Below are 23,866 nucleotides of genomic sequence, written 5' to 3'. Positions count from 1 at the left end.
CCGCAAGGCTCACACAGCCGACAAACACATTGCATGTGTATGAAGAAAGGAATGTCCCGCCGTGTGCACGGATGTGCGGGCGAGCAGGCGGACCGGATAAAGTGGGCGCTGACCGTGAGACCTGCGGGCAAAGCGTTTGAATCTTACCGGTGTGCAGTGTGAGAAGGGTTTGGTGCACGGTGGATGGCAGTGCCTCACTGTGGTCGGCCTTTTCTGCGGGAAACATCCTCCTGCAGACGAGAAAAAAACAAAACAAATCAAAAAAACAAAAACAACAGGTTCTTCTTCCAGATGCCTCCAGCCGCCGACCGCCAAATTAATGTACTGTCACACCTGATTAATGGGGCTCAGTTGCCTATCAGACTCCCTGATCAATCTGCAAACGTTTTAATTCCAACATGGAAAATTGCATGTCAGAATATCAGAGAGTGATGTCCCGAGCTCCGAGCCTCCCCTCGCTGTGCGAGGCTTTTTCCCTCAGGCGGACGATATTTACCAGAAACACTCCCTCACGGCGATACCATCGCATTCCGCCACTATTTAAAGCACATCGAGTTTCGCCTAAAGCTCCCCACCTTTGTTCTCTTCTTCAGCGCCCGCCTCGCTTCCCACAAATACAAATGCGCGATCGTATTTGTATGGATTGAAAACCTCCCGGCTCACACGGTCGGCCTTATTGATTACTTTTGTTAAGAGGGAGCGGGGGGGAATCAATAGAGGTTGCACTGAGAATAAGCAGATCAAATAAAGTTTTAAATTTAACCCCCGACGGCTTCTCCAAAGTGAGCGTGTTGTGCGCGTCGTGCGCACCTTCAAGCGACGCCGTCCGATCACTGATAGGATTTTGGACTCCAGCAGGAGTCAACCGGTGCAAGTTGCATTACATTTATGCACTCAAATAAACAACCTGCAAAGAACCTGCAACACTTCCTGTTTCCAGTGTCAACTCTTGTTGCTTTTATGATGAAGAAAAATCCATTCCAACCCCCTTGGCTAAAGTGTTTTGCAGCAGCCAACTGATGGCAAAATTACCAGCCAATGAAGGCCCTCTGAGTCGCTCTGTGTCTCGGCAGTGGCTGATGGATTTCATTTGGAGGACGAGTGAGAGAGGAAATGTTAGCAGACGCCAAAGATTGAAAAGGAGAAAATAAGGGGAAAAAAACCCAACACACATCATCTTTATGGAGCATTTTGCTGTTTTGCTGCAGAATCAATTCACTTTAACGGCAAAAAGAATCAGCTGTCTGTCTGTTCAGTCAGATAGAGATGTGTGTGTGTGTGTGTGTGTGAGTGTGTTTACAGACACACACAAACACACACAAGCGCCATGGAAGGCCGTCAACTCCTCACCTGTGACGTTGACGCCGTCGGAGCGCTGACACCACACTGCCCTGCGGTTGTTGCTCCATGCGCCCGTCCTCCACTCGTAACTGTGGCACTTCCCCCCTGCGCCGACGACAACACACGACACTCAGCGATGACACTTTGATGTTGCCGTCCAATCCGGTGGACAACCTGAACACTGAACACTGCTCCTCTGGCTTGTGCCACCTCGCCGTGCGTCTCGGGAGAGGCAGCGCTCCATTATGTTTGGAGTTCAACCCACCTTAAAAGAGCAGCTTAAATTTTGCAGAGACAGTAAATGTATAAGACACAGTGTTAAGCATGTGAAGCGCTCGTCTCCCTGGGAGGAAGCGATGGGAAGATCTTTATGAGGCGGAAAAAAGATGCTTTAAAAGACTGGGAATGTTTTAACAGCACCTGGTTCGGACGCTGTGGAAGGAAAGAGTTGCAGGGGTAGGAGAGGTGGCTTCACGGCCAGGTGTTGAAGGGGCATCGTTAAAAAGGCTCAATTACTATTGAACAACAGTGGGGACAAAAATCACAGGGGGCCGGAGAGGCTGGAGAACACTATGCAGGACACAGGCATCCTGTTGTATTTGCAACTCAAACGGCAAAACCATTGTGAGTTTCAGCGGATCGCAGCATGTGATTCCTGACCGTGTGAGATCTTCAACCACCACGTCAGGTTCACTTCTGCAGCCTTCAGAGGGAGCGTTTATCTCAAAAATATATACAATTATAAACCCAGAGTAGAGTAAAAAAAATATAAAAAAGTCTGTATTCAGTAGATGTCAGATGACATAATGTTTTTAAATATTAGGCATGCGATGGCGATTTAGTGGCCATATTATTTATGAGCATTTTGTACTCATAAATAATTTTTAGCACTCCAGGATCAATTTGCAACGACGTGCAACAGCCGCCGTCATTCTGAAATATTTACTGTACATTACGACGGTGTAGGTTGTGGAACCTTTTTCTTTTTTTTTTTTTTTTTTTTTCATATTCTGAGTCCGTAATAACAGCTTTCTGCTCTCTAGTCACTCAAGTGAACGCACAGATTTTAATATTAGCTTGGATATAATTTCGAACTGAACATTTGCAGAAATTTGAGAAATTCAATAAATATAAAAAAAAAATCAAGTGCTGTAGTCACTTGGCCATTAGTCTTACATACAGGTTCATGTCCAGTGAAACCCAACAGGAGGCGCTTTCTCGGTCCATAATGTGAAAATAATGAGACCCTCAGATTTCCATGGATGTCCACAGTAATAATGCTCTTACGCACGGCAATAATAAAAAAAAAAAAGGGCTGCCATGTTCTATTTCATAAGAGAGTTTGAAATAAAAACATGGCGTGCAAGCAGGTGAGGGTTAGGGCTAGTTGGACGCTTCTTGAAGTCCTTTGAAGGTTCTTCACTTTGACAAAGAAGTGCTCAAAACCTTGTTTCTGGCTCTGGTCAATAAGAGCGAAGCTGCAGTCAGTTATCTGTTTTTTTTTGTGTTTTTTTGTGTTTTTTTTTTTACGTATTTCTTTGGTACCTTTACAGGACTGAGTCTCGAAGACCTGCTGCGGGCAGCTGCCCTGGTTCTCCGCCGCCTGGATGATGACGGCACGAGAGCGAGCTCGCCGCCCTGTGGCCTCGAAGCTCCGCCCCTCCAGGCAGGTCAGCTGGCAAGAGCTCCAGGACGACCACACAGTCAAATGGCAATCTCCTTGAAGACAGAAAAAACCCAATAACAACAACAATGCAGAGTTGAAGGTTGGAAAAACCAAAAAAACAAAAACAGAAGCAATGCTGATTAGATCATGTCCTTCTGCCTTGTTTACGCGTTCCAAAAGGCTCTCTGCATCGCTTCGTCTGAACCAACCACCACTACCACAATCCCAACATCCCCCGGGTCCCCATTCAGAAGACACTGACAACAACTTGAGCCTGCATCAGCAGCCAATAATGCACCAAGTGCACAAACAAATTACTCCGACGGCCCAGCGAGTACTCAGCAGCAATAGACGGACTGCAGGTTGTAAATTATACAACATGATGTTGGAGTGGCTGCAAAGGTAAACACCTAATAGTGAGTAGTCTCTCTCATTGGAGGCTAAAAAAATAAAAAATAAAAAACGCTCTTTGGGGACGTGCTTGCTTACGTACGAGCTCGTACGCGGTGAGAGTCCACAAAAACAAAACGCCGCCTCCAAGGTCAAGCGCTAATTTCCAGCGCGATCCAGGACACCGTCGGCCTGTTGTGATAGAAATCAGCCTCTTCAGAAACCGCTCGTCTCCTCGGAGCACCTCGCTCTGATTCTGCAGCTGAGAGGAGCGATTGACACGTCTCGTTATCTCTCATCTTCATACACATCCAATCAATCAGCGCTCGCCACCACGCTGCTCTGCTGTGGAGACGCACAGTGGGGGAGTGTGGTAAAACACACATATACACACACACACACACACACACACACTCTCAACCAGGAGTGTCGCACGTGCCGACGGAAGCCGACAACCACGGGGGGGTGTGTGGGTTGGGGGGGGCTCCACGCGGCGCCTCAGGCTTCCACACCCGAGGACAAAACACACACACGACTCCCCGGTCCGGTCCATCAAACACTTTTCAACTTTTGATGCTGAGCAAAGGCTCACGGCGAGGGCGGGCGAGGGCGGGCGGAGCCGCGAATCAAGGCGAGGATCAGAGGGAGCGGGAGAGCAGGAGCGGCGAGCAAGACGCTGAGAGAGTCAGCTGGGGAAGAAAAAAGGAGAAGAAGAAGAAGACATAATGAAGTGAAGGAGATGTCTGGTGAGGCGATGGTTCCTTGGAAATAAGGAAACCTGTATGTTCCCGTTAGCCGTTCGCAGGGTTCCATCGCATATCAACCACATGTTCCACAGCTGGAACCCCCCCCCCCCCCCGACGATGACGACAGGCCGCGACAGTAGCAGTGAGCATGCAATAGCATGAAGATGATAATGATGATGATAATGATGATGATAATGATGGGGAATCTTCATCGGTGCTAACAGTCGCTAACATTTGAATTGAATTCATCAACCGCAGCTGCCCTTTGCCAGTCTGGATCTGATTGGTTTGACCTTTCGTCAGCTTCCTGGAGCTCCGACCTGCAGCCTCAGCGAGTTCATCGTGCACCACCACAGAGCAGAGGAGTCTTTTTTTGTTGTTGTTTTGTGCCTCCACTGTTTGCAAATGCTGCTTTAGGTCACCGGTTTATTTCTGTGGCACTTGCGACATCAACTCTTGCCCAGACCAGCTACCAGTTGGTCTTGAGACGAGGCTCAGGATGTCGATGGATAAGCTTACAACAAGCTCCCCACCCCCAGCGTTGGGACTGTACCTGCAGCCACACAAAGCAAATTAGCATTCAGAAATTAAAGTGGCAGCTAAATTAACTCCTCTTAATGTGGCACATTTGTTGTGAGAGCTAAATGCGATTGCAGCAGTCACTAATTGAGGTCCGTTTAAGAGCACTTTTTCTGTCTGTAACAAAAAGAACAAAAAACAACAAAAAGCTGTTCCGAGCTGTTGATTGCATGTGGTTTGAGCCTGCAGTGCAGCCACTCTGCTCACTGTTCTCAGGAGCGCCGGAGTTCTCACGTCATTTGTTTGAGCTGCTCGTTATGTGGCGCGAAAAAAAAGAAGAAAAAAGAAAAAAACGGCACATCGTGTCACATTAGCTGTGACACGAACAGAAACATGCATTAACATATAGTTCATTAAACCTGTCATACTTGTGTTTTTCAAAGACACACGCACACACACACACACACACACACACACACACACAAATATTCAAGTGGATATTCCTGGTTTCCACCAGCTTTAATGAATAATGCATCATGGTGTCAGACTCACGTCTTTCTACGTGGCCTGTGAGAGCTTGTTTGTCTTAAATAAACGCGTATGTTCATTGAAAGCGCATGTTGACATTTTAACACACATATATATATATATACAGACAGACAGACAGATAGATAGATAGATAGATAGATAGATGTTTTTGCTTCATGGAGAAGAATCCGGCGTGTCTTTAGTGTCTCGAGGCGTTGCTGTCAGTGAAGAAGGGGTACAAACTCCGTCAACACTATTTGTGCTAACTGTGAAACTGCTTGTTGTTATCTGGGGTGACTCCAGTATCCTTCTTTGGATTGCTTGACTTTCAGTTTAGAGGAAAGAAAGTTATTTAAATCTTTTCAAATTCATGAGTTCAGGTCCAAACACTGCCGGCAGTCGACAGTTCCATAAACATTATTCCTGTCTGGCCCCCGCAAAACATAGACTGTGTTCTGGATTTCGGCCCCCTCGCGCGATGGAGTTTGACACCCCTGCTAATGCATCGCTGAAAGGCTCATTAGTTAGTCGGCGACTATCGATTCTGTTTAATGATTTCCCAACAGCTGGAAATGTCAACGGCTCGGCGAAGCAGACGACCGCGTTCTGCCGGCGACAAAAGACGCGTTAAACACCGATGATAAAAGTGGCGGCGGCCAAATGATTACCGGCGTCATGGACGCTGAAGCAATTAATAATTTATGCCCATTAGGTGGCGTCGCTCTGTGAGCAGAGAGGCTGAATTTATTACCTGGTGTTCGACCTCGCGGAGATGCAGCATTTATAATAATAACAACAACAACAACAACAACAACGCCATGCAGTCAACGCACCGCAGCGCGACACAGTCAATTAAAGAGCCGGCAGGTGTTTCGGCAGCGCCCTCACCTGGGCAGGGCACGAAGCAGGGCCGCTCCATCTCCTGCTGGATGCTCCTCACCAGCTGGTCCCCGCAGAGCTGCACCCCCACCGGCCGTGGAGGAGAGTCGGGCCGCTGCCCCCCCCAGCGGACCACACAGGACAGGTTCCGTCGCTGAAGCCCCTCGCCGCACTCGGCGCCCTGCGGTGACCAGAACAATCTGTCAACCGGGCGACGTCGCTGCTCTGCTCTGGTGAGTCATTTCACAGGACTTTTTTTGGCGTGAAAACATTTTGCAAAGTTACGCACTCAAACTCTTAAGTGTGCAGAGAACAATTGCACCATTTGGAAGCTACCAACTGAGTGTTGTTGGGAGTGTTGTCGACGTAATTATGTCTCATTAAAAAGTTGTAAAACGAGTACGACGCTGCCGCCACGTCTTCTTTTGCCAACAAAGACAAAAAGGTGCTCTAGAAAAATAAATAAAAGAGTGCGTACCTCCACGGTGCATGAAGACCACTCACTCAGCACCCACGTGTAGCAAGGCCTGATGGGACACGGCTTGGTCTGGGTGAGCTGGCTAGGACAGGGCCGGCCCTCCTCGTGGGCGTCCTGCAGGATTCTCCTGGAGCGCACAGACTGGCCTGCAGGTGAGTCAGTGAGTGAGTCAGCGAATCACACATGGAGAAGATCCAAAGCTTCGGTCCAATAGTCGACATACGACACTTCAAGGTGGACAAGCCGCGGTGTAAATCTCACGCTGAGGCGCAGCCAGGCGTGATTTCGGAGCAACGACGACTCGTTTCTCAATGAAACAAAGCTTCCGTATGAGATGATTCTGCTTCCTTTCATTTCTTTTCTCTACGTTTCCCGCGTGACCGAGAGGATCCAGCAGAGCGGCGCCATACGTCTGTGTCAGCGCCCCACCACGCTGCTCCAGTCAGAGTTCCCTCCTGAAAAGTGGCTGGTCCAAGCGAGGCCATTAATCATCGAGCGACCGGGGCCGAAGTTTGCTGAGACTAAAAGTTAATAGAGTGGAAATGCGACAGTGCAGCTACTGGGTCAGAAACATGCCAGACGGATGGAACGACTTCATATTGAGAGACCAGAACAGACAAACACTTTTCAGTTTTATTGGGACGGCTTTCAATGGGAAGTCAGAGATTTCTTGTGATGAAATCAGACGGAAACGTCCGTCCTGTTGGGACAAAGTCAACAATTTTTAAGAAATTAGGGTTAAGAGGGACGTCGCAGGCTGTCGCTGCCACAGTCGGCGTCGGAGCGAGAGTAACCTGGAGGAGAATCTGCTTCATTTTCCATCTCAGCGCCTCAGTAAATAAAAGGGTTGCCATGCTTCTCCTTTTTGTGGTTCCCAGGGACCTGATTGGGTCGTCACACTGGCGGAAGACACTGTTCTTCATGCCCCCCCACCCCCAGGGAGGGAAATGGATGAAAGCAGCCAGAGGAGATCCGGCTTTGCCAAAAATATCAAACCCGAGGCATTAAGCAGCGCCGGCGCCGGCGCCGCTGCGAGATCCTGGCCAGACACGGATCCCGCAAGAAATCCCTCGTCAAGCGCGACACCGTCGGCTGCTTAATGCGTGACAAGAAGCCGGGGGAGGGGAGGGGAGGTGAGGGGCTCAGGCTGAGATCAGGCAGCGTTGTTCAGATCCGTCTCTGGCCCCTTTTATCCTACCCCCCTCCCCTCATCCGTCCAGTTGTGTTTGTCTCAGTGTTCTGTGCTGATGATGACGCCCTCATTTATATCATGTGACTGGAATTTTAGAATATTTTCCAGAAATAGTAAAATTCCCCCCCCAAAATTTGGCAAACCAAGGATATTGTTGGCATGCAACAAACTCAGACAGCAGGAAGTTGGCATTATCTGTTTGCCTGCCTGCCTGATAAGTCAGTGCACCGTCCAGACACTCCTCCAGCTCTCCACTCCGTTCAGCCTCACGCTTCCACTTTCTGACGGTTTGTCCACTCGCCTGTTTTTTGAACGTTGGCTCAGTGCTGAAACTCAGCTTTTTGGATTTTGAGAGCTTTTTTTTAAGACTCGGCCTTGGAGATCCTCCCGGAACAGCTGTCCAGTTCTGACGGCTACACTTTTAGAGATGCTCATAAAGAGCTGGTGATGCAAGACAGACGTTGAGACCAAGACTAAAAAGAAGTGTTCTAACAAAAACAGTGCTCTAATCAACATTACACTAACACTCGGGTGAGTTGTAGGACAAAAATAAAACATAGTCCATCTCATTGGGTGTGATTGAGGCCGCCCAGCAGGCTGGGGGACGCTGTACCACCAATGATTAAGAGGGTCATTGGAGAAAAAGGTGCGAGGAGACGTGAAAGCTAGTTTATTTTCCACAGAGCCCAAAATTAATGAGCCAAACCGTCATGGCTATACAGACGTTCAATTGTTGCTGATATTATTCCAGCCAAATAAATAAAGAAATGAATAAATAAATAAATAATAGCAAGAAATTCTGAAAAAAAAAACCAAACCCGCAGACGGAGGCTTGAAGTTGAAAGGCTGGAGTTCAAAACCCTTGTGTTTTTCGAAAGGGCGCGAGGGCTGAAAAGCTGCGAGCAACAAATTAAAAAGAATGAACTTGAGTCACTGTTGGGCACCAGCCAGTCAGTCAGTCAGTCGGTCGGTCTGGGGCAGAGCAGCCCTCTCAGGGAAACTGCAGCCTTCAGAAACAAGAGCGGCACCAACCAGGCCGTTGACTCTCGCACTGCCTCGAGATCCCAGAGTCGGGGCCGCCACGCCGCCGGTTGCCGATTACCGATTACCGATTACGCATTTCAAAAAAAAGAAAAAGAAAAAAATTCATCCGGACCGACTCATATTTAATTTAGGAGCGCTAAATCATTCACAAAGGTCAGCGATTTAAAACATTGTTGGTCTGAACCTGTCGATCTTGAAATATGACCTCATAACTTAAAGGAGAGAGAAAAAAAGCATTGGGCTTTCACACACAGGCGGCCGTAGTAATGAAGTGGGAATATTAATATGACGTAGGATGTCGGGAGGGAGAGAGAGCGCGGCGGCGGCGGCGGCAGCGGCGGCGCTCTGTTACACTGTATAATGAGAGTTTGGACCAGATACACTGTTAAATATTTATAGCTTGAAATGTATTCATGCACGATTGACTGGCTCGGCGGACGCCCGGTCGGTGCAAACGGAATAATGAGGTGCCAACGCGTGCGCGTCCCGATTCATCTGTTGCTGGCCGCTCGGTGTGTGTTTACCTCGGCCGCCGCAGGTGTGCGAACACTCGGCCCACTGCGACCAGCCGGACAGGACGCAGCTGACGGGACAGTCGACGGTGCAGCTCTCAGACAGCCGCCGCTCGCTGGTCAGGCCCAACTGCAGGACACAAGAGGCGAGCAAAGTGTGAGGGAGAGGGTGGAGGGGGTTGGGTGTTTAATTAGCTGCACACTGGGGGGGGGGGGGGGGGGGGGTCTATGGGATGTTGTGAGGCGGAGGTGCGACGCTGCAGCCATTACCTGCCGGCACTGGCGCAGCTCCACCACCTTCCCGTCGCTGCGAACGCAGTCCGGGAGGCGCTGCCGTGAACCTCGGCCGCAGACGGCGCCTGCGCTCAGCTGGCACGTGCTCCAGTCTTCCGGAAACATAAACACACACACACACTTTTTTTTTTCTCATTTTTGAAAAAAGGTTCCAAACTAGCTTCAATTTTCAGGAGCCCTGTAAAAAAATTCTCCCCGCACTTGTTTTACAGCTTTAGCCTGAGTGATGGATGATGGTGACCCCCACCTGAGACTCTGTACTGGTAGGTGAAGCAGGTGGTGTTGAGGGCGCAGGGCTCCGACTGGACCGGCTCTGGACAGGCCGAGTCCTGCGACGCCGGGAGCCTGAGGACGTGTCGACTCCTGTTCCTTGTTGCTCCGTGGTCGCACTGCCGCACACACACACACACACACACACACACACACACACACACACACACACACACACACACACACACACACACACACAAGAAGAAAACTTACTGCAGGTGACAGGTTGAGATGAACAGAGGTCTTGGTGCACAAATATCAGCATAAAACAACAAGGGAGCCTTCAACGACACAATTAAATACGCTTCTTCCAGCCTCCACTGCAATTTCAGCTGTGAAAAATATGGAATATGCAGAAAGTATCCATCCCATGACTGGACGGTGGGAGTCTAATCTGCCAGAAATGTTTTCGATGTTCAATTAAATGCAATTTTGCCGAATGCCTTTGCAATCCTCAGCGCAAAAAAAAAAAAATGTCACGCAAACTCTTTTTCTTCAAAGGCACAGGTGGCATCCGTGCCACAGTGTTTTGACCATTTATTATATATCACACACACACACACACACACAGAAACACACATGGGCATGAAAAATTCACATCCCTTTTCTATCCCCTCAGTGACGGCCTTTGAAAGATCTGGGACGACTGCTTGAATAGAATTCAACAGCATTTGATGCGTCTCAAGGTAATCTCTGCCTTCTGCCTCGTCTTCTCCCCCTCTCTCCAGCTGGAACGTCTGAAAAGTGGGTTAAACTGTGAGGAGCCGCGTGACCGCCGCTCTATGGCGGAAGACAACCGCTTCTCCCCCCCACCTCCCCCCAACGAGCTCCCCTCCTCCCGCTCCTCCTCGCCGCGTTAATAATTGAAACAACAATTACGGAGAACTGTAAAGAGTGAAACGCTGCTAAATATCTACACAGTGGTTGGTGGTGGTGGTGGTGGTGGGGGGGGGGGGGGTGGAGCGCACGGCGGAGCGAAGGATGTGTGAAAGATGTGCAAGAGGAGCCGTCAGCTCCCTCTCCGGGGGAGGAACAAAGGATCCACTGACAAAGGCCTCGGCGATGGGCCGCGCCGTCCCTCCACTGCGCCTCAATCACTGTCGCCCCCTAATGAGGAGGCCGCGATGGCGCGACGGCGCGACGGCGCTCGGGAATTCACTGCGGCTGCTTCGCCTCGACCATTTTCTTCCTCCCTCCCTCCCTCTTTGACTCGGGGAGCCGGCTGTGCACGTGCATTTTTCCCTGACACGTTTCGAAGAAGGAATTTAGCAAGTGGTGCCCCTGCAGTCAGCAGAAGATATTTGGCGATTTTTTTTTTCGGGTCAGAACCTTAGACTGAAGAAAAGTACCACGCTTTAATTAAATTAAAGCAGAGAAAACACATTAAGGTCAACAAGTAGCTCAGCGCACTGACTGCAGGCGAGCCGTTCATCGTTCCTCTTCAGTCTTTTGCAGCCTTCCTGCAACCTTTCAGTTAGTAACTCTGCACACTCTGTGCACCTTCCTGTCGTCTGTTTCTGTCGCCAGAGCGATGTAAACACTCCTGACCCCAGTGAGAAAAAAAGTGTGTTGCGCGGTTGAAAAATGTCTTTACTGAGTTGTAGCTGGAGCAACACAGCCAACAACAAATTGCACGGATGGCGGAACCTGTTTGTCCTGTGTCCCATCCCCTGCTAATCTCCTTCCCTCGGAACAGCGAAAAAAAACCCCACCTGGAGGGAACACTTATCTTCCTCGCACCCCCGCAGAGAGCGACGGCGTGGCCTGTGACTTTAAAGTGTTGATTCTAATCCCGCCGCTGCCAGACGCAACAAAAACAGCCTTTTATCGTCTGTGTGCGTGAATAAAAATGTGATATTTGGCAAAGCGCAAATATCTGAAATGTGTTTATTCTTAGAGGATGTTTATTTTTTCAATTCTTTATGAAATAAATGATCGTCTCCTTCATTTTTAGCTGTTGCTAGGAATGTGGCCGACGGCGCTGTGCGTTGCTGCTGTTTCCTTGCACTGCATGTGACGGCGGATTGTGTGTTTATTTTCTAATTTCAATTCAAAGTTCAACACACAAATGGGGTGTGAATGATCCCAACGTTGCTCCCGAAGCTCCTACTTCTGATAAACCAGACAGGAACAGTCGATGAAGCGCGTTCTGCACAGTGAATTCAATCCATGATTTTTAATCAAATCATTTTGGTTATTTGATTAAGGTTTGCGTTAACACAGCGAGAGCACCGAGGCAGGACTGCAGGGTGAACAGTGTGCAGCAGCTGCTGCTGTAACGCCACCTCGCTGCTTCATCTTTCGGCTACGTATAGACCCCACAGCAGCAGAGATCTCATCACTGTGTGCACGCACATACACACACGTGCACAGGCACACACTGCGCAGCCATCCATACAGCAGTGGAATACAGGAATGGCCCCAGGCCCTCCATCCAGCCTCCAATTACAGCAGAGCGGCATATTTTACGCAAAGCCCTGCCTCTTCCACTAACAGCGCGCATTTGCGAAGAAAAATCCACCTGTCGGATGTCAGGGAAGAGAGAGGAATCTTTTCAAGATGGCTCTCTTTCAGCCCCGGCGCTGCCGCGGAGGAAGACGAGGGCGAGGAAACAATGGCGACGCGGCAGCATTAATGAGCGACAGAGAGGCCTCGTCTGCTTCCCTCCCGCAGAAAAACCGCCCGTCGTCCGGATCCTAAACAGGTGATGATGCAAAAAAAGAACTCTAACTTTGCTTGTTTGGTTTTTGAAGCATCACATTCGCCACAGATGGGTTTTCTTTGACAAAACCGCCGTCAGAACCCCTCAAATCTCACGCCTTCACGTGATGAGACACAATTTCCACCTGACTGAAACCTGAACAAACGCAAACAGACGCCGTTGAAGCCCGACACCACGAGCTGAAGAGTTTTTGTGTATGAAGAGTCATCATCATCATCACCTTCGTCCACACTGTGGGTCCCTCAGAATTAAAAACTTGTTTGAATTTTTTGGCTTCAACATGCAGTGAGAAGGGTCGGCCTGCTGCCTTCAGGGGGATCAGCGGAGCTCCAGGCGGACAGACTGGAGGAGAGTTGGACTCCTCCACCCAGTGTTCCCACCCCACTGAATCGTTACGTCAGACAGGAAACCAAAAGTGGCTACACACGCATACATTCTTCAAATTTATTTCAAAATTACACACAGCACAGAAAAAAATATATGAAAAAATGAATGAATGAAACACAAACAAACAAACGCACAGATCAAACGTACAGAGGGTGCCGACTTTCTGGAGATACAATAAGAGGGCTTTGTCCTGTCACTGCTCAGGTTCAGGCTGATTGGCAGGAGCTGAGGAAAATCATCACAGGTGCAGCCAATGACTCGTGATGAGCAGGGAACACGCTGACCTACATTCTCAGTCTCACCTGAGAATCAATCTACTAACGCTTCCAAGTTAAAAAAAAATATATATATATGGCGGGTTGCAATTACTCCACGTTTTAAAAAGGTATTTTTTTTTTTCGGATATTGTAACTTAATAGATTTAAACTCATAGTTTTCCATAGAATAATAATATTTATTTTGGGGGATTTAATCTGACTGAGAGCAAAACTCAATTCTTGATTTTGTGTAAACTGTGATCTGTTCGCGAGGCTCCTTCTGTTTAGCATGTAAACCATCAAGTCTTTGTAGGTCTACCTTCCCCAATGAAGAGCGTGTTGCATGAAAGATAATTTCAGGGTACATGCAAACATGCCATTAGAGAGATGAGGGAACGTACGAGTGGGCAGGCAAATATGTAATTTTGCTATTGGTATTCATGGAGTACATTCAGGAAACATGTTCATGACGGCGATCTCGAAAGCGCACTTACCGCTGATGAACGCATCCCGCTCCCCGAAAACACCCAGGATTAGCATGCAGAAATCACGCGGTGCGTGCGCCGGGTAATTAAGACAGCGGCACGTTAAGATGAAGCAGATGGTGGAAAAGATCAAACTAGTAAAAGAAGAAGAGTGTGCACATCTCCTCTGTTTTTTGCGTGCATCTTTTTTTCATCGTTCGCCAAGGAGACTCGTCGAGACCCATGATAAACAAGACACATCTTTGCAGATCCTAAGGAAGCAGTGGCGGGATGTGCTACTCTTGGATGGATGGTTGCGTCTCACCAGCGAGCAGCTGCTCCAGGGGCCCCAGGCGGCTGCGACGCACTCGTTGGGGCAGGCCAGGAAGCAGACCTGGGCTCTGGGCGGCATCTCGTCCTGATCGCACAAACTGGCCTCCACGCTGCTGACCTCCCCGTCCGCTCCCTTCTTCACACACCTGTGTGCGAGAAACAAATTTCTAAAGTATTTTGAAAATTTCGACAAAGTACATTTGCGATTTGCAGGTGTTTCCATTGAATGGCATGAAGCACATGCAGCCATAACTCTGGTGAAATCTCGTCCTGAGAGACCCCACTTTGAGGAGGACGGAGGTCCAAAATTTCTTGAATAAATCTGCATTTCGATGTTGTTTGCGGTCAAGAATGGTCGTTGTATTTTTCTCTTTGATTACTTGTAAAAAATATTCCATCTCCTCCTCCGTCCAATCATAAGGTGCCAATTTTACTTGAAGTGAACTGGTCATGTGACCCCGTAGGTCACGTCCGCTGATGTGTAAATGCGAAAAAGTGTTTCTAATACTCTTTTACAATACACCAATATGAATACGTGAGTGAAAAAACACCTGTTTTACATGACCAGTTTTTTATTGCCATATTTAGGTTTTGCGCAATTCTAGGGGTAATGGAAACGCAGCTTGTGAGACGGTTCCTCCGGGAAGTTTCTGTGTGTGTGTGTGTGTGTGTGTGTGTGTGGGGGGTAATCAGCTCGTTAATTTGAAGTTGGTGGGTCTCGTGTCCGGGAGCCTTCTTGCTCTATTAAAAGTAATTTTTTTTTTGTGTTATTGCCGCGGCCTCAGACTGGAATGATTTCATTGCACCGGTCTCAGCGTGGTGCGCTGTTCAACGCCGAGACGTCCATCTCCAGGCTTTGACTGTTTAATGGTGCCCATCGTTACCACTCTGGAGTCTGATCTCCGAGCTTTCCAGCCAGAAACCCTCCCTGAGGGAGCAACGTCACCTTGGAAACTTGGGAATTGCACCCTTTCATTAACGACAGTCTGGTTTTTTTTTTTATGTGTCATTAAAAAGTTTTTGCTGCCATTTAAAAGTTGTACAGTACTGTATCGTGCAACGCACAACACTCTCTCTCTCTCACTCGCTAACTATCAGATGCGGCTCCTGACGATTTTCCAATGTGTAAATTGTGCCGCCGTCACCTTCGTCACTTGCTTCCCCTCCACAGAGCCGAGACGTGGAAGTCAGGTTCATTTTTCACAGAACCACCTCTCATTAACACCCGGCGGGTACAAATTGGAGTGTTAGTGGTCGGCGTTCTCTAATCGCAACACCTAACAGGGAACTAACTGGCTATATAGCGGGTTATTTTTTTCCCCTGAGAGTCCTGGGCGATGATCAGCGCCGGTTTCTAAACAAAGATCTGACTCTTGTGCAAAGAGAACAAACCAATATTCACATATAGGGAAAAAAAAAAGCTCTGGGTTTCTGGCTGCGGCTAACAAGCAGAGTTCAGCGTTGTTGCTTTGGAAGAAAAAAAAAACGTAGGTAAAACCCTGTTTTTCTTCCTAGCTGTGGGAGAACCAATTAAAACAGAAGCATTTGCGTTGTGTTGACTGTTGTTTCCCACCTTTGGTGTGGTCGTGGGTGTCATGTGACCAGTGCGGGCAGCCAGCTGGCTGCGGTGCTGCGGTGCCAGGCTGCCACTCACCTGATCTTGCGGCTCTGGACGCCCTCGCCGCAGGCTGGCAGGTCGTCCACCGCGTTGATGGTGCAGATGGACCAGGAGTCGCTCCTCCACTCGTACTGGCTGCATTCGCTGTGGCACCGCACGGCCTCGTGCACCTGCGCACACGCAAACACACAGACACACACAAGGACGCAGAGGAGAAGAAGACAGAGGAAATTACAGGGAGAATGCAGTCAAGCGTGGCTCAAAGGGAAAAAAAATCGGACATGCATAGGAATCGGCCGCGTGCTACTCATGCACGTGCACAAGCGTGCCACATGTAGTGGATGCAGACAACATATCTTAGTGGATTCCTTTTTTTTTTCTTGTTTTTCCATTTTATGTCAGGGGTTCTCTCATTACATTTGTATGGATGGAAATTATTATTGGATGGAAATGAAACATAACCTCACATCTGGAGTTTAAACTACACTTTCCATATTTAAACCAAGTCATTTGAAGGCTAAAAGCCTTTTAAAGTATTCATTCTGAAAACGTGATTGCCTGCACAATCATAGACGCATTCCTGAGCTGTCGCAACGCACGTTCTCGTCACATTTCCGATGTGGAGGAATGCGACAGACGTCCGATTTCTGAGCTCATTCCCTGTCAACCGGTCGCTCGTCTTTGCCCGGGTGAAGGGGGGAAAAGGCAACGCGCCGCTCCTGTAAACACATGTTTACTCCCAATCTATGTAACAGTCTGCCTCAGTAAAAGGTATACACTGGAGGACAATTTGTGGGAAAGCTATGACAAGCTGTAATGGGTGTTTGGAAGTGCAAGTGTGTGTGTGTGTCTGTGTGTGTGTCTGTGTGTGTGCGTGTGTGGAATGAGCGTTGAGTATTCCTTCCCCTCTGGGCCACACAGATGCCTATTACACACGCTCATCATCTCCCATCTGTCCCTGCAGATGCCCCTGCTGGGGAAACTGGCGAATGAATGCACGGCTCACACTTCCTTCTTTTGTTTTTAGGGGCTGATTTTATTTTCCTCTGTCAGTTCTCCTGTTGAAGCTTTTTTTTTTTGTGTGTGTCAGCGACGCAAAAACAAAACAAAACAAAACAAAAAAAAAAAAGAAACAGATTTGCTGCCAGTGTCGAGCATTGTTAGTTTAATTTACAATCCTCGACGCTGTAGCGGCACTTTTACCGGACGCAAACAGCCGATACGTGTTGGTGACTGAACAAAAAAGTGCATCTTCAGACTCTACTAGCTAATAATTAACTGTGTGGCATGATGTTAGAAAGGGGCAGTTATGATGACAAAGAAAAATGATTTTACTACGATTCTGCTGCAGCGAGATGTCATTCATCAACGTCATCAGCCTCTTGGAATTCCTTTAACTATTAGATCCTTTGGTCATTATGATTTCGCTCACCAGCGGTCACGGGGTGGGGTTGGGGGAGTTGGGTGGGTGAACCTGACTGGGAGCGGTCTGGCATGCATTCCGTCTTCATTAGCGGCAGCAGAGAGTGATGTGAACAGAATGAACGGCACTGACCTGAGCCTGCGTGGATGTCCGTGTTAGCGGTGCATGACAGGCCAGGAGTTGGGCAGGGGAGAGAAGAAACAATGATATAATCATTAGTTTAGATCTGTGCGGCCCGCAGCGACAGAAACACTGCAATCTGCCGGCTCTGCGTTTCATTACGGGGGAGGGGGAGGCGATAATAGTCGTGTGTCTGTGCGCCGAGTCCACCGGCGCTCGAGGGCGACTCGGCCGAGCCGAGCCGTTTGTGTCAGTGCGAGAAATTTCTAGTCAGTCGGTCGCAGCGACGGTCGTGGAAAATAATTTGCCTCGGATGTTGGAGTGAAAGAGCGTAACGTGCTCGAGGCGGCTCTGAGATTCTTGTGTCTGTGCAGCGACCGGTTACGGTGAAAAGTCGTGGCAGTGAAGTCGGACTGAACAGCGCACTGATTGAAAGTGAAAAAAAACAAGGGTCATAAAAAAAAAAAAATCACTATGGTGTTGAGTTTATTGTTTGATTCCAGGTTTCATTTGAATCAAATTGTGTGACGATGAATTCAATACAAATATCACTGTCACTGCTTAGTAGTGAAATGATTTTGTGTTGTCAATGAATAGGACAGAAGCACTTTGAACATGAAGATTCGTCATGTTTAAAATGGTCAAAGTCACACGCGTGACAGAAAAAACTAAATGAAAGGTAAGAAGAAAAGACATACAGCCACAGGAAAACAGCAACAACAACAGAGTGCTGACTTCGCAGCTCTGCACTGATGAATCATCCAGCCACCAAAGACTCTGAAGCAAACCTCTAAAAAGCAGCCAGTCGATAAAAAAAAATTAAAAAAAATAAATCCCAGTATTTTATCTGCTCCCTTTACTGCCGCTGTGATTCTCCCATAATTCCCCATTATTTAAGAGGACTGGAACAGAGAGTATCTCTGACGGCAAATGTTTCATCTGCTTGAAGAACCAGGCGCTGGGAACAGAGTTGTCATCGTGGTTTATATCTTTACTTGTCAAACTGTGGCCCTCCACGTGCTCCACAGCTGCAGGCCTCTTTCACGTTTACCCAGTTAACGGCAGACAGCTGCATTAAATGAGCGTGAGCGACACACCTGACGCTGGTCGGCTCCAGCGATCAATCAGGGTTGTTTTTTTTTTTTTACCCCAATCCGAATTTTAAACTCAAAGAGATGCAGAGGCAATAATTCTACCCTGTGATTTTATTCGAAGCCGTTAATATCTGGAATGAGCGAGTGTGTCTGCTCGCTCGGCTGTCTGTCTGCTGCGCTGAGCATCAATATTCAGCGTCCACACACTGGAGCTGGATGGGCTTTCAACTGCGAGTGGGAACCAGCGGAGTGCCTGATTAATTACGAGATGTTGCTCTAACCCTGGAATTCATGCTTTGACAGGGAGCTCCTGTTCATGTGATTTATGTGATTTTTTAAATGCATATTTCTTCATGCAGCCGCGTGTGGTCCAGTCGGTTCCTGTGGTGGTGGTTGTTGTTGACGACGAGGCGGCTACCAGGTGCTCTAAAGTTGAACTCTGGAGGCAGCCACACCGAGGGCAGCCACACACACACGCAATTATTCACATTTTCCCCTCTTTACGTTCTGCCTGCAGACTGTTGGCTTAATTAGCGCACTTCACCTCCGCAACCTCGCGTTTCGGGGGCTCTAACGTCTCCGCTTCCCGGCAAGCCGCTTCTCTGTCAAGGTTTGTTTATTTGTTTCCGCCCCACGGTGCACTTTGGGCGCCTTCTTTACCGGCAACTGTGTGAATACATAATGATGACGATAAATCATCACGCAGTTTGGCAGAATTTACCTCTGGCGTTCACTCTACCTGTGTATTTTATTTTCTAGCTGTTTCCAAATGTTCGTCTCTGTCTCTCTGTCCCTGTCTCTCTCTCTCTCTCTCTCTGTCTCTCTGTCTCTCTTAATAAGAGCCACTTTTTGCCCTTCTTACCTTGGAACACCATCAATATAATTAAGCTACATTTTTAAAACGTACAGGTGAGATTCAGACTTCATTTTCTCTTTTTATTATTATTTATTATTTAGTTATTTTTCCCCCCTCAAAATTATTTCGCAGTATTTCAAAGGATGGAGGACAGATTTCTTTCGTTGGTTGGTTACCATGTTGAATGAAAAGACAATCGACCTTCATAAGCAGTTTCTTTCTTTCTTTCTTTCTTTCTTTTTTAGTTGTAAGTGCGAGCGACTCAAATCAGCTGTTCTGAAAGGAGAAACAAATAAGTTGATGATATTAATACTCACTGTTGAACCTCTTTTCTGCACTGGGCCCCTGAGATCAACACACAGCATTCATTGGTTTGCATATTTGCATGTTGACTCTTGGAGATAAAAGGCCTGTCAGCGTTTGCAGGCTGACTAAGAACAAGTGACTATTCTCCTGCAACAGATGATAGACTGCACTCATAAAAGACACATTAGCGTGCAAAACCCTCTTCCTGTCCATATTCAGATTGTGTGTTTATTAAGTGGAGGATGAATATCTGCATGTCTGTGTCACCTTGCCGCCGACTCTCGGTCTCACCTTGTCGCTGGCTGCGCTGCACCGCAGTCAAGGACTGCAGGACGTTATTCCAGCCCTTCAATGTTGGGTAATGTATATTTCATGACTTGAGATGATACAGACAGTGCTACGAACTCGCTGGATGGAGCCCAGTCATATATATTTATAAATGGTCTGATTATAGTTGAGTGGCAGACAATTTGTTTATGCAGCGAGTTCATCTTGGACATCTCCTGTATGGGGGCATTTTCAACCGGCTTCAAACAAACAAACAAACACTTGAGGCAATATGAGGTTACTAGTATTTAGAAAAAGTAAAGTGAAGAATTTATAAAGTCAAGTTTTTAAAGTAGTAAAGTATTCTGGAGAGATTCTATCTGAGCTGGCTGGTTCGATTACATCCCTAAATACCAACCTTCCTTTCATCGACTTTTCCACCTTTAATTCCAGTCATTCTTACAAAGAGGAACAATTTCTGCAAGTTCTTAGTTCTGCTGAAACTCCATAGTCACGAACAAAAGGCTTTGCAGTGATTCTTTTTTTTTTTTTTTTTCTTACACTTGCTGTAGATTCCACAGCTGTATTTCTGCACCACAGGCCAGTGGCGTGGCTTCCCATAATTACGCATACTATTTTAACGTTTCCAGTTCCGGCTCTGAAATAATATCCTTTTTCCGCTGCTACCTTGCAATCTATCACCTGGAATGTTGCTCAAGACAGGAATGCATTAGCGCAGGCACTTTGCAAGCTCTTAACCCGGCAGCCGCTTTTAATGAAGTCACCGGTCACAGATATTTAACATGTACTTACAGAAAAACCCAGCAGCACGTCGCTCTGTTGCCAAAGTCGACGTTTCTTTTCCACAGCTCCAAATAATGCAACATTTTATTTTTCTATTTTTCCTTTTCTTTTTCTTTTTAAAAAAAAAAAGACAAAAAAAACTTTCATTTTTGTCATTCCTGGAACACTTCTGTCCGATTTGCGCTTGTGTTGCTTTTCCGTTCAGCCCGCCAACACAACCACACAGTTTTCACAAGGAAAATTCTATTCATCAAAAAACACAAAAGGACCACAGTCCTGTGATGTCGTCAACCCTCTTGTTCATTTCCGATCGTCGAAGGTCTCTCTCTCTGCAGCCTTCTCCCGAACGCGGGGAACAACGATGGCAACGACGACAACAACGTGTCCCCGTACAGGAATAAACAATATTTAACACTGAGAGGACACACAGAAGACAAAATGTTCCGCTGTTTAGTGAGCGCGCAGTAGGACGAGCGGGGAACAAAGTGAGCGGCAGAGAGAGAGAGAGTGAGAGAGGGAGGCGAGTGAAGCGGGAAGAAAAAGGCCTGGCAGCCCGGACAAAGTTAAACTGGCAGTAATGAAGCTTACAGTTGGCTAATTCCACAAGGTTTGGGTTTATTGAAGTTGCTTACAGCCCAGGACTCTCTCTCTCTCTCTCTCTCTCTCTCTCTCTCTCTCTCTCTCTCCCTCTCTCTCTCTCTGTCTCTCTCTCTTTCTCATTAAATCCTCCCAGCTGCTGGGAGGAGGCAACGGGAAGCAACAGAAGCCGATGCGACAACTCTCATATGTTGCTTTTATAACGAGTCACTTCCGGCTATTGGTTTGTACTTCTTTCAGAGCTGGACCTGTGTGATGTTTGCACACAAGTTTTTTATAACTTGAGCACGTTTGCAACCAACATGCGAGGTTCAAACCTTCAGATGGACCAATTGAAACTACACTAGCCGTTCCACAAAGATGTACCAGTCCAAGCACCAGATAGTGTGTTGGACTAACGTTTGTGTCTGAGTCCAAAGCAGGATGGAGCCAGTGTGGGAGAGAAGAGAAGCAGGGAAACCTGTCGGAGCAGCCTGAACAATTTACATGGTTTATAATGCAGGAAGGCGCCTCGGCGCTCCTTCAGGGGAGGAAGCGTTCGTGTCCAGGCGCTGCCTTCTGTTAATCACACCTCACTGGTCCCCGGACAGCCAGCCTGCAATTCTTAAAAGAAATAAAAAGTCTTTCAATTTAGCGAATGGTAGAAATTATCAAGCTCCTTGATGTTCTTTGGTGAAAACAAACAAAAGCAATTTTGTTTTGTTTTGTCAGCAGCCGTCCTTTCTTTCTTGGTAATGTGGACTCTGCTCAGGGCAGTTGATCGCTGCAGACAGTTTGTCAATGAAAGCCACACTGAGGATTTGCAATGAAATCAGCTGTAGCTCCCAGAGCAACGTCCCCCTGCCCCCTCCACCTCTTTTATCACAACAATACATGAAGGCAGAGGAGGAGCCAATATCGGCAGAGGCGTTGAATCTGCTGCATCGATTCGGGTCATCTATCTGAGGCTTTAATTATTCGTTTCTATGATGCCGTGTGGTAGTTTTACAAGATCGTTCTGATGCTCTGAAAAGGCAACACACCCACAGGTCTGGGAAAGATGAAAGATGAAAGTCGAGGACATGAACACAGTCAGTTCATCAGACATCATTTTCTTCTTCATCCATTCAGTTGTGTTTGGATCAACGGGTTTGCACATCGATGCACCTCAAGATCAAACTCTTCATTATGAAGAATTTCAGTCAATTTTTATTTTTACCATATTGGACAAGAGGGGAAGGACAAAGCCTGTGATCAACTGCAAGAGTAAGGCTGAGCTTCTTCAACGTCTTTTAAGGAAAAAACACTTGAATCGGAGCTCCGTGGCAACAAAGCTCAACATGCAGAGAGAAACACTGCACCATCCTCTCAGGAGATCTATGTTTTACGGGATGGGACACCGACCACTGTGGAGCCTTTTCCTCGGAATGATTCTCTACCAACCATAAAGGGGAAGAGAAGCATCCGGTTCACTTAAAAAAACACAACCTCCACACGACCCGCAGACAAAAGCCGAAAACATCAGCGCTGCGAGCAAATGATGCTTTAAATCATTTACGCTATAAAAACGCCGGCAACATCTCGCGGATTGTGGAATATTCTCTTTGAAAAGCGGCACTGATAAACCGGAGACGAGCCATTCCATCAAATGAGCGCGATCACAGTCCAGCCGTTAATGAAGACAGGCGATAACGCAGCTGTTCCCAGCTGATTTATAAAACATGAGCCGCAGCGTGAAGCCCCCACATAACCTCACTGCTTCCTTAATGCAATATTAAGTTTATGGTGAGGATGTGAATACAAAGGTTTGACAATGTTGCGTTTGCGCAGGAGAGACAACGGGTAAAAAAACAAAAAAAAAACAATGTGACCTGCTCGAAACCTCCGCCGGCTTTGCTGGCATGAGCAGGCAAGTTCTAGCGCTCATGTAGCCAACAGTGTGAAACATCTGGCCGAGCTGCCGGAGGAGACGGAGCCAAAGCAGTAGACACGGGTCGAGGCGGTCACTAGAGGGCGCTCAGCTTGGCACTGCTGCCAGGAGCAGCAAGAAGCAGCTCTGTGGGAGGCGGTAAGAATAAATCAATGGCTCTAATAAAGTGTATTAAAGCGTTGTGGTGTTTCTTTAAACCTCATGGAGCACAGAACAGCATAGTGCAGCTAACATCCAAGTCTTCACGGAAAGAGGGAGGAGAAAAAAAAAAGCAGCAGCAGCATTATAAGCACTGCGAGTTAATGGCATTTGCCATGAAGACGTCTGAGCCGAGGCCTCTGCTGTGACACACCAGCACCGAAAGCAGGCTTCAAACAGGAGGGAAGCAGCAGCAGCCCGTCCTCCACCGCTGCAGGGGGCCAGAAAAAATATCTGAGCGTCGCCGCTGACGCACAACAAACGGCATGTTTATTTTAGTTCATCATTTTTTTTGTGACCAGTCTGGATGCAAACTGAAAAGCGTCTACAGTGTTTCCGTGGTGCAAGAGTGTAAAGCCTCACTAGAGTGGAAGACAGTGCACAGTTCCCTGTTTACAGCTAGCCTAGCCTAGCCGGCATTGACATTTGATTTTAGCAGATGGTTGAGCCCTCAGGGTCGGGGTCTTCTCGAAGTTTCCGGGAGGGATCAGTTGGTTCCTGTTTGTGGTTTAGTGCTTTATAAAGTGATCTATTAATAGGGTGATTGATTGAACGAGTTTGGTGAGTTTCCATGACGACTAACGGGGAAAAAGATTCCTGGTACGTCACGGTTACATGACTACCGACTGAGGTATACAACGGTGTAAGACAG

General features: G+C 47.7%; 1 protein-coding gene across 1 annotated transcript in view; it reads right to left on the bottom strand.

The window, feature by feature from the left end:
• thsd7ba (thrombospondin, type I, domain containing 7Ba) overlaps positions 1 to 23,866 on the bottom strand; it is a 110,627-nt gene that overhangs the window by 4,271 nt on the left and 82,490 nt on the right. Inside the window, exons 16-25 of the mRNA XM_076039818.1 lie at positions 15,677 to 15,810; positions 14,015 to 14,168; positions 9,837 to 9,978; positions 9,566 to 9,681; positions 9,308 to 9,425; positions 6,548 to 6,693; positions 6,079 to 6,250; positions 2,887 to 3,060; positions 1,351 to 1,446; positions 148 to 230 (exon numbers count right to left, since the gene is read on the bottom strand). Of these exons, the coding sequence (XP_075895933.1) occupies positions 148 to 230; positions 1,351 to 1,446; positions 2,887 to 3,060; positions 6,079 to 6,250; positions 6,548 to 6,693; positions 9,308 to 9,425; positions 9,566 to 9,681; positions 9,837 to 9,978; positions 14,015 to 14,168; positions 15,677 to 15,810 (1,335 nt within the window). The remainder of the gene's footprint in view (positions 1 to 147; positions 231 to 1,350; positions 1,447 to 2,886; positions 3,061 to 6,078; positions 6,251 to 6,547; positions 6,694 to 9,307; positions 9,426 to 9,565; positions 9,682 to 9,836; positions 9,979 to 14,014; positions 14,169 to 15,676; positions 15,811 to 23,866) is intronic.

This window comes from Nelusetta ayraudi, unplaced genomic scaffold (assembly GCF_046127955.1).
Source record: "Nelusetta ayraudi isolate G7.1 ecotype Tasmania unplaced genomic scaffold, CSIRO-AGI_Nayr_v1 ptg000060l, whole genome shotgun sequence".
NCBI classification, from domain to species: domain Eukaryota; kingdom Metazoa; phylum Chordata; class Actinopteri; order Tetraodontiformes; family Monacanthidae; genus Nelusetta; species Nelusetta ayraudi.
The sequence above is the reverse complement of the archived record's forward strand: the minus strand, read 5'-3'. Positions and strand labels throughout refer to the sequence as shown.